The 18548-nt window shown below is 39.9% G+C and overlaps 1 protein-coding gene across 1 annotated transcript in view; it reads left to right on the forward strand.

The window, feature by feature from the left end:
* Positions 1–12891: 12891 nt before the first annotated feature.
* Positions 12892–18548, forward strand: part of LIPI (lipase I) — a 59955-nt gene continuing 54298 nt past the window's right edge. The window contains exons 1-2 of the mRNA XM_070403754.1: positions 12892–13266; positions 16061–16169. Coding sequence (XP_070259855.1) covers positions 12964–13266; positions 16061–16169 — 412 coding nt within the window. The 5' untranslated portion in view covers positions 12892–12963. The remainder of the gene's footprint in view (positions 13267–16060; positions 16170–18548) is intronic.

Below are 18548 nucleotides of genomic sequence, written 5' to 3' on the forward strand. Positions count from 1 at the left end.
TGGTTGTAGAGACCGGGCTGTATAGGCTTCTAATAACAGCCACTTTCCCCTTCAAGGTGGCGTGGTCTCTATGGCAGAGCTCGTCGCTCTGGCGAGATTTCAGCAGCAGTGGAGGCTGCCTGGTCAGGGGAGCCCATTTCAGCAGTCCCCAACAGTCCCTTGGAGTATAGCTGTCCCTCACCCACAAATATACACCCCCATACATCCCCATGCTCTCCTTTTATTCTCTCCCTCTCACACTATCTTGCAGTCTGCCTTCCTGTCGGCATCCATCTTCCCCTTCAGGATTGGTAGCTTTTTATAGCTGAGTTTTGAGACCTCTCTGTTATTGATTTGGTCAATGCTGAAAGTTGCAAGACAGGCTAACTTGTGCCTGAAGGTTACCACCACTAAGATTGGGTTTGAAATCAAAGAAAGTTAGAATAACATGAGTTATTTGAAGAAACCAAGGCTCAGAGATGAGGAGAGAAAGAGAAATTGTTAAGTCATAAGAGATGTTTGAGAGAAGCTAGAGACTCTTGGGTCATAGCTCCCCATGTCTAACACACTGTCCACACATCGAAACTGTCCATTCGATCTCCTTGTCCTCTTCACAGTCATTCTCATTTTAATGGAAATATATTTCAGGGACACAGCTGAATGACTTAGAATGATTGTTCCTAACATCACCATATGTCTTTTATATTTTTAACAGTTTACTGCCAAAACCTCGGAAGATTTTTAGAATTCTCTCTCAGTGTATCTCTGTGTTGAAATATTGCTAGAGTTGTTGTGGCAGAATACACAGGACAACGATCAGCCAGCACTCTGAGGAAGGAAAGTTTAACCTTTATTTCGCAGATCTGCTAGTCCAGGGGAATTCTAGATCCAAAGCCTGAACTGAACTAGTGGGGAGGCTCTGACCTATATATCTCCTCCTGTGGCGGGCCCCTGAGGGTCCCCACAGCTCCATCCAAGTCAGTCTTGGGGGGCCTTGGGGTCATGGTCCACAGCTCTGCCCAAGTCAGTGAGAGTGGGGAAGTAAGACTACAGTTTTAACCAGATACTGAACTAGGTTGCAAGCCCGCCCACCCGCCCCCATTTTCCTTTTCAGAGTCATTATCTTCCTACATACTTGGCAAAGAAATACAATATTTGGTCCCTCTTACTGAGTTTCTAATTACAATATAGTTACTCAGTCTAATTCCCAGACTCTCAATGTCTTAGTTTTCAAACAGGATTTAAAGAATCAATACTTTTCTTTTTGTTTTAGATGTTTTTAATTTTTTGCTAATATTATTTTTGTTATCATTTTTAAATACCTGAAGTCTATTTAAACAACTTTTGTCATTATAAAACTAATAAATAATTTAGATCCAGAACATTCAGAAAATATTGAAATACAGAAAACAAAATAGAGAAAAACATAAAACATCTTCATTAATATTACCATCATTACAAATAACAATAAAGTAATTGTTTTATTTCCTACCAGCCCTATTACAATAAATATGTGTGTATGTATACAAATATGTATCTGTGTATATAGTATACTATATAATCCTATATGATAAAAGGGTAATATGCAAATTGACCAAATGGCAGCACGACCTGTCGCTATGATGTTCATTTTCCACCAGGGGGCAGACATTCAATACAGGAGCTGCCTGCATTGAGCTCCCACAGAGGGAGTGCCGCTCAGCCAGAAGCCGGGCTGAAGGCTGACAAGCCCAGTGGTGGTGGCGGGAGCCTCTCTCACCTCCATTGTAGCACTAAGGATGTCCAACTGACGGCTTAGGCCTGCTCCCTACGAACATCCCCAGAGCGCTCCTGGGCTGAAAAAGGGTGCAGGCCAGGCTGAGAGGACTCTCCCACCCCCCCCCCGCCCGCCACCCCCAGTGCATGAATGTTGTGCACTAGGCTTCTAGTACTGTATAAATATCATACACTCTTGATAACATTATAACTGTATACATGAACTATTAATTGCTGCATATAGTTCCTATCTATAGATATACCATAATTTATGTTTCTAGTTTCTCATTACCATATATTTAGTTAATTTCTAAATGTGCACTATTAAAAATTTTGTGATACATGGTGTTGATGGTCAATGTATATAATGGTAAAATGACATGGTAATATTGTTTAATTCATCTTTATTTGACTTTTAAGAAGGTTAGGTACCTTTTAGTTTATGAGCAATATTTTATTTTGTAAAATTGTCATTCACTTTGTGTTCAATAGGGGTATTTGCTTTCATTCAAAGTATCTTATACATAAGTATATTAATTTCTTCCCTACCTTTTATTTGAAAATATTTCAGAGGGAAGCTTTGTGGGAAGAGATTGACCAAAGAACTTGTATGCATGTATGCTGGAAGCTGGTCCATCCTTGCTGCTTGACACAGTCACTGCAGGGAAGAAACATCTGCACAGCATATGTTTCAAGGGACCTGGCGTATATAGCATACTGTTCTTAATATGTTTGCTCCCCTTAGCACTATGTGTTTTAACCAAGGTCACCTCTCCGAGAAAGGTTGTTTCCCCAGGTAGGGATTTTTCCCTGAAGTTAGGGAGGGGATAAAACCCCTTAACTAAGTGCCAGGCAGGCAGTTAATCACTTTAACTACAAACAATCACGCTTAAGCTACATAATCTTTACTCCCTGGAATGGAGATAAGAAACGCCCTAACCTTTGCAATAGAAATTGACAGGATTAAAATCAACTGGTATAAATACAGATGTAACAAGACAATAAACACCAGAACTTGGCTGGAGATCCTGGATAGAACCTCGCTGGAGATCCTACACAAAACCTGGCTGGAGATCCTGGAGGGAGAACCTCACTATGCTGATCAACTGAATGCTAGAGAACCTAGACAGAACCTGGTTGGAGAACCTAGCGACAGAAACTGGCTGGAGAACCTAGCAAGAGAACATGGCAAGAGAACCTGGACAGAACCTAGCTAGAGAACCTAGCGACAGAACCTGGCTGCAGAACCTGGATAGAACCTGGCTGGAGAATCTTGCTATGCTGATCAACTGAACCTGGCTAGAGAACCCAACTACGCTGATCAACTGAATGCAGCCTCCGTCTCCTTCCTTCTTTGCTGACTTCGTCCCCACCTTTGGGAACCCCTGGACCTGCTGGGGCTGGACCCCAACACATGTATGCATAACACATGGACACTGATAATACTGTGGTGAAGGTGTGGGGCAAGGGGCAGGTGTGGGCTAAAAGGGGTGAATGGGGATAAAAAGAGTACAACTCTAATACTTTCAACAATAAAGATTTAAAACAAGTTTAACAAGCATCTTGATGTGTTTCCCCTGCTAACCTCACTTTGAAAACTACTGTAGCAGCATATCCATCACAGAACATTTTAACTGGCACAAAGTACACTGGGAGAAAAGAAAGAAAATTATTTTCCTAGTTTATTTATTTTTTTGTTATTTGCCTAATGTACAGTGTTTTAATATTTCTAATGTATGCAATTGTATTTTTACTTTTTCCTAATAGGAGTTTCTCATTATTCCATGTTTCATCTTAATCTAGTGTACTTTTAAAAAAATTTTTCTTTATTGATTAAGGTATTACATATGTGTCCTTATCCCTGATTGGCCCCTAACCCCCCACTCATGCCCTCACCCCCCTGGTGTCTGTGTCCATTGGTTAGGCCTATATGCGTGCATACAAGTCCTTTGGTTGATCTCTTTCCCTTACCCCCACCCTCCCCTATCTTCACTCTGAGGTTTGAAGGTCTGATTGATGCTTCTCTGTCTCTGGATCTGTTTTTGTTCATCAGTTTATGTTGTTCATTATATTCCACAAATGAGTGAGAACAAGTGATATTTATCTTTCTCTGACTGGCTTATTTCACCTAGCATAATGCTCTCCAGGTCCATCCATGCTGTGGCAAATGGTAAGAATTCCTTTTTTTTTTTTTTTTTTTTACTGCAGCATAGTATTCCATTGTATAGATGTACCGCTGTTTTTTAATCCATTTATCTGCTGATGGGCACTTAGGCTGTTTCCAAATCTTAGCTATGGTAAATTTTGCTGCTATGAGCATAGGTGTGCATATATCCTTTCACATTGGTGTTTCTAGTTTCTTGGGACATATTTCTAGAAGTGGGATCACTGGGTCAAATAGGAGTTCCATTTTTAGTTTTTTGAGAAAATTCAATACTGTTCTCCACAGTTACTGCACCAGTCTGCATTCCCACCAGCAGTGCATTCCCACCTTTTCTCCACATCCTCGCCAGCACTTGTCATTTGTTCATTTTTGATGACAGACATTCTGACAGGTGTGAGATGGTACTGCATTGTCATTTGATTTGCATCTCCTGGATGATTAGTGACTTTGAGCATGTTTTCATATGTCTCTTGGCATTTCTTATGTTCTCTTTCAAAAGTATCTATCTAGGTCCATTGCCCATTTTTTTTATTGGGTTGTTTATCTTCCTCTTGTTAAGTTGTATGAGTTCCCAGTAAATGTTGGAGATTAAACCCTTATCGATGATAACATTGGCAAATATGTTCTCCCATGCAGTGGGCTTTCTTGTTGTTTTGTTGATGGTTTCTTTTTCTGTACAAAAAGATTTTTATTTTGATGTAGTCCCATTTGTTTATTTTCTCTTTTTTTCCATTACCCTAGGACAGTGATGGCGAACCTATGACACGCGTGACAGAGGTGACACGCGAATTCATTTTTTGGTTGATTTTTCTTTGTTAAATGGCATTTAAATATATAAAATAAATATCAAAAATATACATCTTGTTTTACTATGCTTGCAAATATAAAAAAAAATTTCTATATGTGACACGGCACCAGAGTTAAGTTAGGGTTTTTCAAAATGCTGGCATGCTGAGCTCAAAAGGTTCGCCATCACTGCCTTAGGAGCTGTATTGGTGAAGAAATTGCTTTGGCATATGTCTGAGATTTTGCTGCCTGTGGATTCCCCTAATATTTTTATGGTTTCCTGTCTTACATTTAAGTCCTTTATCTGTTTTGAGTTTATTTTTGTGAATGGTGTAAGTTGGTGGTCTAGTTACATTTTTTTGCACGTATTTGTCCAATTTCCCCACACCATTTTTTTTCCACTTTTTAAACTTTTATTTTACAATAATTATAGATGCTCAGGAAATTGCAAAAAAAAAAAAGTGTGCAGGGGGTCCTGTGACCCTTCAGCTACTTTTTCCTGATGTTGACATCTTAGGTAACTTAACTACTGGTATAGTACAATATCAAAACCAGGAAGTTGATATTGTTACAATTCAGAGCTTATTCAGATTTCACTCATTTTACATGTACACTGTGTGTGTGTATGTATTGCCCACACCATTTTTTGAAGAGGCTGTCTTGACTCCATTGTTCTTGCCTCCTTTGTCAAATATTAACTGAGCATAGTGGGTTTGGGATGATTTCTGGGTTCTCTATTCTATTCCATTGGTCTATATGTCTGTTCTTGTGCCAGTACCAGGCAGTTTTGAGAACAGTGGCTTTGTAATACAGTTTGATATCCGGTATTGAGATCCCTCCTACTTTGTTCTTCTTTCTCAGGATTGCTGCCAGCTATTCTAGGTCTTTTTTCATTCCAGATGAATTTTTGAAGAGTTCATTCTAGGTCTTTGAAATATGACATTGGTATTTTAATGGGGAGTGCATTTAATCTATAGATTGCTTTGGGTAGTATGGACATTTTAATGATGTCGATTCTACCAGTCTATGAACACGGTATGTTCTTGCATCTGTTTATGTCTTCTTCTATCTCTTTTATCAGTGTCCTGTAATTTTCCGAGTACAGTTATTTTACCTCCTTAGTTAAGTTTTTTCTTAAGTATCTTAATTTTTTTGGTGCGATGGTAAATGGGATTTCTTTTTAGTCTTTCTTCCTGTAAGTTCACTATTGGTGTGTAGAAATGCCATAGAATTTTTGGCTTTAATTTTGTATCCTGCTACATTGCCAAATTCATTTATTAAGTCTAATAATTTTTTGATGGAGTCTTTAGGTTTTTCTATGTACAGTATCATGACATCTGCAGATAAGGACAGTTTTACAACTTCTTTTCCCATTTGGATACCTTTTTATTTCTTTTTCTTGTCTAATTGCTATGGCTAGCACTTCCAGAACTATGTTGAACAGCAGTGGTGAAAGTTGGCATCCCTGTCTTGTTCCTGTTCTTAGGTGAAATGGTTTATATTTTTTTCCCATTGAGTATGATGTTGCCTACAGGTTTGTCTTATAATGCTTTTATTATATGACATTGAGGTATGATCCCTCTATTCCCATTTTGCCAAGGGTTTTTTTTTTTGTTTTTTTTTTTAATCAAGAAAGGGTGTTGGATTTTGTCAAATGCTTTTTCTGCATCAATTGATATGACTATGTGGTTTTTTCCTCTCAATTTGTTTATGTGTTGTATCACATTTATTGATTTGCAGAGTCTGGGACCCCTCAGTGGATGACCACCTGCTGGCTTAGGCCTGCTCCCCAGGGGATTAGGCCTAAGCTGTCAGTCAGACATCCCTCTGGCAGCCCAGGGGCCCTTGGGGGATGTCCACTTGCCAGCAGGGAGAAGGCCTAAGCTGCAGTCAGACATGCTTAGGGCTGCTGAGGAGGCAGGAGAGGCTCCCACCACCACCGCTGTACTGGCAGCCATCAGCCTGGCTTGTGGCTGAGCAGAGTTCCCCATGTGGGAGTGCACTGACCACCAGAGGGCAGCTCCTGCATTGATCATCTGCCCCCTGGCAGTCAGTGTGTGTCATAGTGACCAGTCATTCCGAGTGGTTCTGCTGTTAGGGTCAGTTTGCATATTACCCTTTTACTATATAGGATAGAGGCCTGGTGCACAGGTGGGGGCCGGCTGGATTGCCCTGAAGGGTGTCCCACATCAGGGTGGGGGTCCTGCTTGGGTGCCTGGCCAGCCTGGGTGAGGGGCTGATGGCTGTTTGCAGCTGGTCATATCCCTTCAGGGTGGGGGTTCCCACTGGGGTACCTGGCCAGTCTGGGTGAGGGGCTGAAGGCTGTTTTCAGGCTGGCCTGCGACTGAAGCTCCCAGCCTCTCCTTTTTTTCTTTTTTTTTTATTCTGGGATTTATTAACCTTCTATAATTGAAATTCTGTTGCTGTCACTGGCACTCCCAGGTTTGAGGCCGTGGCTGGCTGAAAGCAGGTATATGGGGTTTGTTTGGCTTCTATAATTGAAACTTTGTTGCTCTTGGAGCTGTTGCTTTCGGAGCTTAGAGCTGGGCCATGACAGGTGGGGAACCTTGGCTTCCTCCATCACCAGAGCAAGTAAACCTCCTGCTCGCTTCAGCTGCTTGGCTGCTGGCTGCCATATTTGTTGGCAGTTAATTTGCATATCTTGCTGATTAGCCAATGGGAAGCGTAGTGGCGGTATGGTTAATTACCCTTTTTGTCTTTTATTAGATAGGATATTTATAGTTATCAAATATCTTATATAATAAAAGAGAAACATGTAAATTAACCATGCCTCTGCTATGCTTACTAGCCAATCAGAGTGAGTATGCAAATTAACCTGACAAAGATGGCAGGTTAATTTGCATACACAAGCACCTGGCAGCCATGGCCTTGCTGGGAAAGTTCTGGTCCTGTGGCCGCTTACTCGCGCACTGGCACTGGGGAGCCAGGAGCAGAGCAGCGTGTGTGGAAGCTGGGGGCAGGGCCTGGAGTGCAGGAGCAGGCACCAGCGCCAAAAGGCCTGTGTCCCTGGGACAGGCATACTCAGGAGCCAGGCCACCCCGAGCCTGTAGCCCCGCACCTAGGCCCGGAGCGGCTGGGGTCCCGGAACATGACAGAGGGTGCACATTGGGCTGAGGGGACTCCTCCCACCCCTGTGTACGAATTTCATGCACCAGGCACCTAATATATATCCTATCTAATAAAGAGGGAATATGCTAATTGACCCTCATGCCATTGCAAAGATGGCAGCACCCACAGCCAATAAGGATGAAATATGCTAATTGACTGACCCACCATCAAAGATGGCAACACCGAGGCCAATAAGGAGGGAATATGCTAATTGACTGCCATGCCTTCAAGGATGGCGGCGCCTACAGCCAGAGATGGAGCCCAGTTCCCTCAGACCAACAGGGGGCGCCTGCCTCCAGAGTCCACCAGTCTCCTCAGCCCCCTAGCCACCCAGGGCTGGCCCGAGGTACAGGTAACCAGGGCCTGCTGAGGCTTGTGCTGCCGGCAGTGGCAGCAGCACAGGAGTGATGGGGGTATTGCCTTACCCTGATCGCTCGGTCGCCTCCCACCCCTGAGGGCTCCCAGACTGTGAGAGGGGGTAGACCAGGCTGAGGGATCCCCCCCTCAAGTGCATGAATTTTCATGCACTGGGCCTCTAGTATGTATGTATGTGTGTGTGTGTGTATATATATATATGTATATCCTATCTAATAATAGACAAACATGGTAATTAACCATAACTTCGCTACCCTTCCCATGGGCTAATCAGGGCAATATGCAAATTAACTGCCAACAAAGATGGCGGTTAACCGCCAACAAAGATGGCAGCTAATTTGCATACATAGGCGCAATGATGGGAGGCAAAAGGGGAAAGACGGAAGAATGGTGGCAGGCAAGAGCTGGGGGGCAGTGATCGCCATTGGAAAGCCCAGCAGCAGGCCAGGCGACACTGCCTGACCAGGGGTGCTGGTGATCGCCATGGCGATCGGAGGAAGAGAGAGCCGGGGTGCAGGACCCCTGGGGCCAGGGGTGCCAGCTGGCCTGTGGCCCCCTGATCTGTGATGGCGAAGGGAGGGGCGGGGCCCCAGGCGTGGGGGCACTCCAGGCACCGGGTGCAGCTGTGCCTGCAGTCCCCTGATCTGCTATCGTGAAAGGAGAGGTGGGGCTGCAGGCATGGCTGCACCCGATCCCCCTGTGCAGCCGTGCCTGCGGCCCCCGGATCTGCAATCGAGAAGGGAGGGGGGGGGCAGCAGGCACGGCAGCACCCTGGGCACCTCGTACAGCCCCAGGGTGCAGCCATGCCTGCAGCCCCCTGATCTGCGATCACAAAGGGAGGGCTGGGGGCGCAGGCATAGCGGCACCCGGGCACCGCAGCACCTGACATGCAAAGGTCGGGGATGAAATGACTTTTCCCAACCACATCTGCAAATATCCTGGGGAAGGCATCACTAAAGAGTTCACAACAACTCTCTTACTTGGCAAGGAAGAAAACAGTTGGCAACGGAAACAATCCATTACATCAAAGTTAAGGTCCCTCTGAGTAAAAAAGAATATTTCCAACGTAAAGGAGGGAGCAGGCAAAAATAATAGGTTCTCATGACTTCCACTGAAGATTGACCATATGACAGTCAAAACAAACATACAAATTAAAACAGACAGTGGACATTCAAATGACCCGAATCAACTGTCACTGTTTGTCCCAATAGCAGCAATGCTTATGTGATAATATAGTTTAACAAACATACAAAACAAGTCACATGATAAGAGAGGTTCGGCTTCTAAAGTAAATTGAATATGTTCTTTAAAAATTCTCATGTCCTCCCCTCTGACTATAATTCTTAATTTTCCAATCAGAAAATTACCCCAGGTGATCCAGTAACATGTAGAACTTCAGTAACCTAACTTATTTTAAAAAAACAAACATCCCAACCATTTTTAAAATATTTAAATTGATATTTTAGGGTTAAAATTATAGAAGATATTTAGATCCAAATATATTTTCTGAATAGAAAATATTTCAGTTTTTTATTTAAATAAATAAACATAAAAAATATATGTGACACATTTTCCCAAGGAACTCTGAATTAGTATCTTTCCCTCTAACTTTCTTCAAATTAAGAGAATCTATGGAGTTCCCTATACTGCACAAGTTTTAATGAAAGAAAATAAGACTTTCTAAGAGCATCAAATACATGTTCTGTTATTTACAAATATATATACTCCTCTCTCTCTCTCTCAAATATATTCTTACTGATTCAGAGAGGAAGGGAGAAGGAGAGAGATAGAAACATCAATGATGAGCCCTGGCCGGTTTGGCTCAGTGGATGGAGCGTCGGCCTTCGGACTGAAGGTTCCCAGGTTCGATTCCGGTCAAGGGCATGTACCTTGGTTGCAGGCACATCCCCAGTAGGAGGCGTGCAGGAGGCAGCTGATCGATGTTTCTCTCTCATTGATGTTTCTAACTCTCTATCCCTCTCCCTTCCTCTCTGTAAAAAAACAATAAAATATATTAAAAAAAAAAAAAGAAAGAAACATCAATGATGAGAGAGAATCATTGATTGGCTGCCTCCTACACGCCCCATACTGGGGACCAAGCCCACAACCCAAGCATGTGGCCTGACCTGGAATCAAACTGTGACTTCCTGGTTCATAGGTTGATGCTAAACCACTGAGTCACACTGGCCAGGCTCAATTCTTATTTATAAATTCATTCCAAGGACATATAGAGCTTGAAAAGCTTTGGAAGTAGTTTCAAAAAAACTAGCTTTTAAGTAACAAGAAAACAGTTATAGAAGAAAGTTTAAATTAAAAGGAAAAAATTGTTTTGATTTATTGAAGAGTGGGAACATCCTCCATGAAAATGTGTACCTTGACTGTGGATGGCTGGGAGGCCTTATCACATCTTAGGAATTCAAATGCTTTTTACAATGAAAAGAAAGAGATTTTCATCTCATTTCTCTCCCAGGGTAGATGACTGTCAATAGAAGGTGGACATCAATAAAAGGAGGGGCTTGCACAATCAATCCAGAAAGTCAGCAATCTATGAATAATCCAGAACCGAGTATTTATCTCCTCTGCCACACACCTTCCCTCCCAGCCAGTGAGCAAGATAATTACTCTCAAGTCAAGCTAAGTGCTCCCCAGTCACAGTGGCCCAATGCTGACATACAAAGCATACAAATAATTCTCACTCTGGCATAAAAGTGACAACTTTCTTGGAAGAAAAGCAGATACTGTAAATTTCTCAAAGTCTTCCTGAAACATTTTTTAAAGTAATTTTTACTTCTTTAGAAAAAATGCCATGGGAAACCACCTGTAATAAAATGCCCATTCTATAAAATAATTCATCTATACTAATAAAAGGGTAATATGCTAATTAGACTGGGAGACCTTCCAGATGTTCTTCTGGACAAAGCCATGGTGGCGGGCCGAGGTAGAGGCAGTTAGAGGCCAAGAGGGGAGGGCAGTTGTGGGTGATCAGGCTGGTGGGGAGGCAGGGCCATTGGGGGTAAGCAGACCAGCAGGGGGGCCAGTTGGGGACAAGCAGGCCATCAGTGGAGGTCAGTGGAGGTGATCAGGACAGCGGGGGGGCAATTTGGAGTGAGAAGGCCAGCATGGGGGCAGTTGGGGATGAGCAGGCCAGCGGGGAGGGAAGGTACGGGCGAGCAGGCCAGCAGGGGGGCAGTTTGGGGTGATCAGGCTGGCAGGGGGGGGGCATTTGGGAGCAAGCAGACTGGCAGGCAGAGTGGTTAGAAGCAATCAGGCCGGCAGGCAGGCAAGTGAGTGGTTAGGAGCCAGTAGTCCTGGATTGTGAGAGGGATGTCCGACTGCTGGTTTAGGCCCGATCCTTGTAAACTGGCAGTAGGACATCCTTCGAGGGGTCCCAAATTGGAGAGGGTGCAGGCCAGGCTGAGGAACATACCCTCCCCCGTGCACGAATTTCGTGCACTGGGCCACTAGTATATATATATTTCACTTAATCAAATTATTATTTGGGCATTTATATAACTTTTATTTCTCTAGTTTTGAAATAACTTATATTCGTTAATTTTTTAATGTGTGTGGGGACTCTTGGGAAAATCTCTAAAAAAGTGATATTACTTTGATAAAGTATATTAACACTTCTGTGAATTTTTTATATATTAAGAAAGAGTTTTTTTCACATTTTCTTACCAAGTTAAACTTTCAGAGTAGTACAAGCATATAATCTTATTAAAAATTGGTATTATATACTTATTCTGAAAAATAATTACAATTCTGAAAAACTATAAAAAAGAAAATATAAAGCAGCCATTGTTTCATAACTCAGCAATGACTACTACTATTGATTTGGCTTAGTAATTTATTTTCTGCCCTGTTTCCTTCTAGGTTGGATAGATAGATGGATAGGTAGATAGGTAGGTAGGAGGATAGATAAGATGAACATATGCATGAGAAGACTTATAAGAGGATATTTAAAGTGTCTTAAATTTTGGTGTGCTTATGCTTAACCCTGTGATTAATGACTTTACATTTAATATAATTGCTTATTTTATTAATATAAATCCTAGAAAGAAAATCAGGAAGAATAAATATTTTAAGATCATCTGTGTGATATACACACACATGTAAAATGTCAAAAGGATGCTGTATTATACATCAGTATCCATGTAAATGAATATTTGTTACATTTATCCTCACAAATATTGAGTATTAAAATGATTTTTCTACTATTGCTTAATTTGGTAGGAAGAAAAAGATAACTTATTGTTTTTATTTGTATTTATTTGATCCCTAGTCAGTTAAAATATATTTTTTCTAATGCTTATCTGTATGTAACTATTTTCTGCAGAATAATAGTTAAAGCTCATAATCAACTTATCTACTTTTATTGCTGTTCACACTTTATTAATAATAATAATTTTACTCAAACTATTGCTACTAGTATATTGTACAGATAAAATAATTCTTAATTTTAATCAATTTTATTTATTTCTATATTTTATAGTAAATTTTAAATACTTCTAGTTCAAAAATTCATTTTACATAATCAGCAAATCAACATTGTAGTTACTCAGTAAATTGTGTTGAAGTGCTAATGAAATTAAATTCTCCCCACCCTTCAATTTCAATCTTGCTTTTTGCAAGAGCAATGGGAATGGAATCCAATACTATATCAGTACTCAGCTTGACTGATTTTTTTTTTTTCAGAGAATAAAAGACCATGCCTTAAATTTACAAAGCTATCAATAAAGGATTCCTTCAGTGATTTGTTTAATCCCCACGTGGAGATGTTTTTGTTAATGTATACAAAGAACAACCTAAACTGCCCTGAGCCACTGTTGGAGCGGGATAATTCACTTAATGTTAAGTTCAACACAAGTAAGAAAACAGTCTGGCTTATTCATGGATACAGACCACTGGGCTCCATTCCATCATGGCTTCAGAACTTTCTAAGGATTTTGAATCATCATGATGTGAATATAGTTGTAGTGAACTGGATCCGGGGTGCTACAACATTAATTTACAGTAGAGCCGTTAAAAACACCAGAAAAGTTGCTGTGAGTTTGAGTGAGTGCATTCAGAAGCTGTTGGTAAGTCTGGAATGTTATGTATTATATACGTTATACAATATACAGTGTCTTATTCAAGACTACAAACTGTTAAAGAATGCTTTTTTCATACTTTTAGTGCTTAATGCCTTTTTCTCAGAATTCAGAATTACTGCTTGATGTGCTAATGTATGCAGCCATTCTTTTTTGTTTATGTAAATGGATAATTTTATGCCTAGACATGACCTGTCTTAATTTAAAAAAAATATGTTAAAGACTAAGTTATTGTGTTTTATCTTTTAGGATTTTAACTTGTTAACTCTATACAGATTTCAGGATAAAGTAATGGTTCTATATAGACATAGGGAATAAACTGTATAATCATTAGATACTTTAGATAGTTTTTCTAATGCATGGCTAGTATGTTTATAGTTTATAGCTAATCAAGTGTGAATTGGTAAAAAATAGAGAAAAACAACTGAAAAGTAGTTTATTTCTGCCAAACTTGGAGGCAGGTCTTAGTTTCATTCATATTTGTCCAGCATTTAGGGTCCAGGGTTGGGGTGAGTGAAATAAATTCAGGACAATTTTAGGTCATCTGCCTTTACTAAGTCAATCCATATGGAGATCCATGTCTGTTCCAGAGATAGGTGGTGGTGATGGGCACTCGAGAGAAAGAAGGATGATATTTGATTTGGGGGACATTCATAGCTTTGAAATCTGCCTTTGAATTGTGTTGTGCTTAACTTCCAAGTCTCTGCTCAAATTGAGCACGCATGTCACATCCAAGAAGTTACATGCAGTGGTTAGGAGCTAGACTGGAGGGTTTCAAAGACCCAATCCATCCCATCATCTGTGTGACTTTGAGCAATTGCTTAACCTCTCTGCCTCATTTCCTTAGCTATACATTTGGAATAACAAGACTTTATATCAATATTTAACTTTTAAATAAAATTAATTCTTAACCAGTGCCTGCTATATAATAATCATTGGCAAAAATCATTTATCCTAATTAATATTTATATACTTAAATGTGGACAAACCCAAACCATCCCTCTAGAGAGAGGTAATTGATGCACCTGTTTTTATGGATAGTCTATGAATTTCATAATTAATTTTTTTCCTTACAGCAGTGCTCTTTAATTAACATGTACTCTAAAGTATGGAAAATGTGAATGTGAAATAGAGAAATTTAGGAAAATTTGTAGTTTTAGATATTTTTCTAAGAGTGGCTTTGCTTGCAAAAGCTTCATCTTAAGGGGAAGAGATGAAAGGACCAGTAGTGCTAAACTTGAAAGTGATACTCCCTCAGGTTTCTGGGCACTGCTCTGAAAATTTTGAAGAAAATGATCACCCTGAGCTTGGAAAGCCTACATCTAACTTCTCATTAGAAGTAAATGCTCTATATCTTCAATAAGCCATCGGATGTGTCACTGTGTAAAATGGACCCTCACTTGCTTCTTGAGAACTTGGGGGAAGAAATTCTCCCTCATTTAAGCTCTTAATTGGCCTCCTCTCCCACCAAGGAGGGGTGTTTGAAGCTCAGAGAGGAGTCTAAAATTTGGGCTGGAAAGATCAGATTTCATTGTTCTTTGATGTGATCTGGGGAAATCACTCAAAAACCATGAGTCTCATTTTATCATCTCTGAAATGAGGATGATGATACACACTGTTCAGTCTTCCAAGAATATTTGACACAATCTGATGAGAATATATTTTGGAGTTAAACAGACTTGGACTAGAAGTACACATTTTTCCCTTTTAGAAATAGTACATTTGGCTTTGGGCAACTTAAGATCAAATGATATTTACTCTGCATTTATACATTCTAGGAAAAATAGGATAACAATAAATGACTCACAGAGCTATTGAGAATATCAAATATGAGATTTATAAAGCACTTGTCAAGGTAGCTAGTACAAAGTAAATCCCCAATAATGTCTAATTATTATTGTTATATAATGATTTACTAATTAAATGTGTTATTTTACATATATTATTCTAGATAATAGATAGCAGAGGTTATATATATATATATATATATATATATATATATATATATATATGCCTAAGTGGCCAGAACGACTGGAATGACCAGTCACTATAATGTGCACTGACCACCAGGGGGCAGATACTCAATGCAGGAGCTGCCCCCTGGTGGTCAGTGTGCTCCCACAGCCAACCTCCCCAGGCTGGCCAACCTCCCACAGTCCCTTCCCCCAACCCCCAGGCTGGGACAGGGAACTGGGGGCAAGTGGCGGTGGATTCAGCCCCTTTTCCAGGGGGGCTGAGGGCCAGCTCTCTCCTTGGGGCCAGTGGTCAACCTCCTGTGCCCTGTCCCTGCCCCCAGCCAGCAGACCCTGATTGACCCGCCTGCTCGCCTCAGTGGTGGTGTGGTGGCGAGGGAAGGAGGAGGGGGGAGGCAGGGTACAGCACAGTGGCGAGGAGCTGATGATCTGTGTCCAGCATCTGTTCCTTCCACGCCCAGCCAGGCAACCATCACCTCCTCTCTGGCTCTGCCCTGATCGGCCTGGCCCCAATTGTCCCTGATCGCCAACCAGGCCTAGGGACCCCACCTGTGCATGTATTTCGTGCACCGGGCCTCTAGTTTTTAAATAAAAATTTAATGTAATTATTAAAAATGTGTAGAGAAAAATCAGATATTTCATGGAAGAAGTTGAACAAAGATAGTTGTTTTAAAATTATAAAATCTTATTTTCTATCTTTCAGAAATGGATTAAACTACAAAAAATAACAAATTTTAGAATATTGATGCAAAAGGTATAATTTGTGATTTTATGAAATGAAAATTGTAACATTGCACTTTCTATTGCAGAAACATGGAGCATCTCTTGATAATTTTCATTTCATAGGTATGAGCTTAGGGGCTCATATTAGTGGATTTGTTGGAAAGATATTTCAAGGTCAACTTGGAAGAATAACAGGTAAAAATTTTTAAATAAAATTAATGTGTTCGCATATATTTAAGCATCAGAAGTTACTTTATTTAAACTTTAATAGATATAATATTTAAGCCATAATAATAATGCACAAATATTTATTTTTTCTATATTATATTCAAATGTTAGTATTTATTTTAGTTAGATTTAAAAGTCTTGTTTGGTTCTTAGATGAACATATTACCCTTATAGTATTGAAAAGAATCAGATCAACTTCTGCAGCCCCATTTGAATTTTAAAAACACGTTATAACAATACAAAGAAAAAGTTGTTCCATTAAATATAAAGCTTTTTTAAACTAAAAATATAAAAATGTGCTATATTTAATTTCAGAAAATTTGATGTATTTAAATTCTTTTAAAAATTTTACTTGAACAATAGGAGAGTTGGGAGTTGGTATTTAAATTTAAGGGATTCCAGATCCTCTCATATTTTCATAACAAAGTTACCTCATCCAGTAAGCTTGATTACCAAATAATGCTGACATGGATTTTCATGCTTCCCTTTAGCAATGCTGGTGAAATTTTTTAGAATTATAGATTTTTTTTGTACTGGAAGACTTCCATTTATGGTAGGGATGAATTGGCCATAAGGCCACAGAGCATGGCTGCATTGGTTGAGCTCTGTACATCTGTAGGATACGATGGAAATGGTGCTCCCTTGAGTTCTTGAGTCCACAACCACACAGCACAGCCACCCATCATGGGAGAATCAGGGCCATCTGGTCTTCCTACCTCTGAGGTGTAACCTAATTAGTGAGAGAATCTGAATTTGAATGCAGGGCTTCTTTTTCTCTGCTTGCCATCTTCTACAAGCATGTATCAGTTTTCTGGGGACAGTGACAGAAGTGGCTTAGCAGGCAGGGCAACATGCTTCTACTCCGTTAGTGTAGAGTTGTTACTGGAAGGTGGTATCCAGTTTCTCTCCCTGCCTGTGATGCCATCCAGCCAGTAAGGCCCCATTTCTCATCACCAAGTGGTCTAGGGGTCCAAGTGGTTTTCCAGACCTCACAGTTGACCTAAATGCCAGTCAGTGAGTATTTCATTTTAATTTTTTATTATTTTTAATGTTTATTTTTCAATTACAATTATATAATTTTCAGGTATACAGTATAGTGGTTAGATGGCTATATCATTTCAAAGTGACTTCCTCCAATAATTCTAGTACTCACCTGCCTCTAGAATAATGGTGACTTGAGAACTGGTAGGATATTATCCCTCCCCAACCAGTTTAGCTTTTTAAGAGTTAAGGAGATTGATGTCTATAGAAGATTTTTAATAATTTCAAGTGTAAATAAAAGGTAATAGAGTTTTTAGGGAAGTTAAGCAAAGGGGGAGAGGAGTGGATAACTAGTACAGATTGTTAGGATGTTTACAAGCTTTTATTATACCTTCCTTACCTTGATCAGTTTTAGTGTCATTCTCATTATACAGATGTGAAAACTGAGGTTAATTGAATGAATGTGAAAGTGTTAAAAAGTTAGCAACAGCTAAACCAGAATTTACATGAAGGTCTCTAGCAGCCAAAGCCCATATTATTTTTCAATCGCCATGCTAACTCAGTTTCAACTGGCGGTAAACCTACTTTATTTTAAGGTGTGTTTACTCACATATTAGTCCAATTTAAAAGGTTATACATGTCAAGCAATTATGAAAGTTTACAAGTCCAGGAAATGTGGTGCTTCTACATCAGAATCACTTATAGGAAGAGAGAATTTTCTGCCTTATTCAGTAAGTGGGCTAAATAAACAAGAATAATAGAAGGGCCTGAGATAATCAACATTATATTTTACTTTAAAAATCTCTTTTTAAGATGATGTGTCTTCCATTGTGTTTATTTTATCAAGGCATTGACTTTTATCTCCTCCCTCCTTTTTTTGGCACTATCCAGAAGATCATGAGGCTAGACCAGTGATGGTGAACTTATGACACGCATGTCAGAGGTGACACGCAAACTCATTTTTTTAGTTGATTTTTCTTTTTTAAATGGCATTGAAATATATAAAATAAATATAAAAATATAAGTCTTTGTTTTACTATGGTTGCAAATATCAAAAAATTTCTATATGTGATACAGCATCAGAGTTAAGTTAGGGTTTTTCAAAATGCTGACACACCGAGCTCAAAAGGTTCGCCATCACTGGCCTAGACTTTTTACTCAGAATTTAAAATATATCAGAAATGTATTCATATTTCATGGAACTTTTAATATATTTTTATTATGTGTGTGGTAAACTTTTGTGAGAAGTAAATGATAAATGTTTATTTAAATATAAACAGTAAAAAATGTATCCCATAGCCCAAATTACATCTGATGCCTAACATTATTTTAGACCTATAGATAGATCCAGGATGAACTAATAAT

Source organism: Myotis yumanensis, unplaced genomic scaffold, assembly GCF_028538775.1.
Source record: "Myotis yumanensis isolate MYYU_CA2020_CCGP unplaced genomic scaffold, mMyoYum1.0.hap1 SCAF_2, whole genome shotgun sequence".
Classification (NCBI taxonomy): Eukaryota; Metazoa; Chordata; class Mammalia; order Chiroptera; family Vespertilionidae; genus Myotis; species Myotis yumanensis.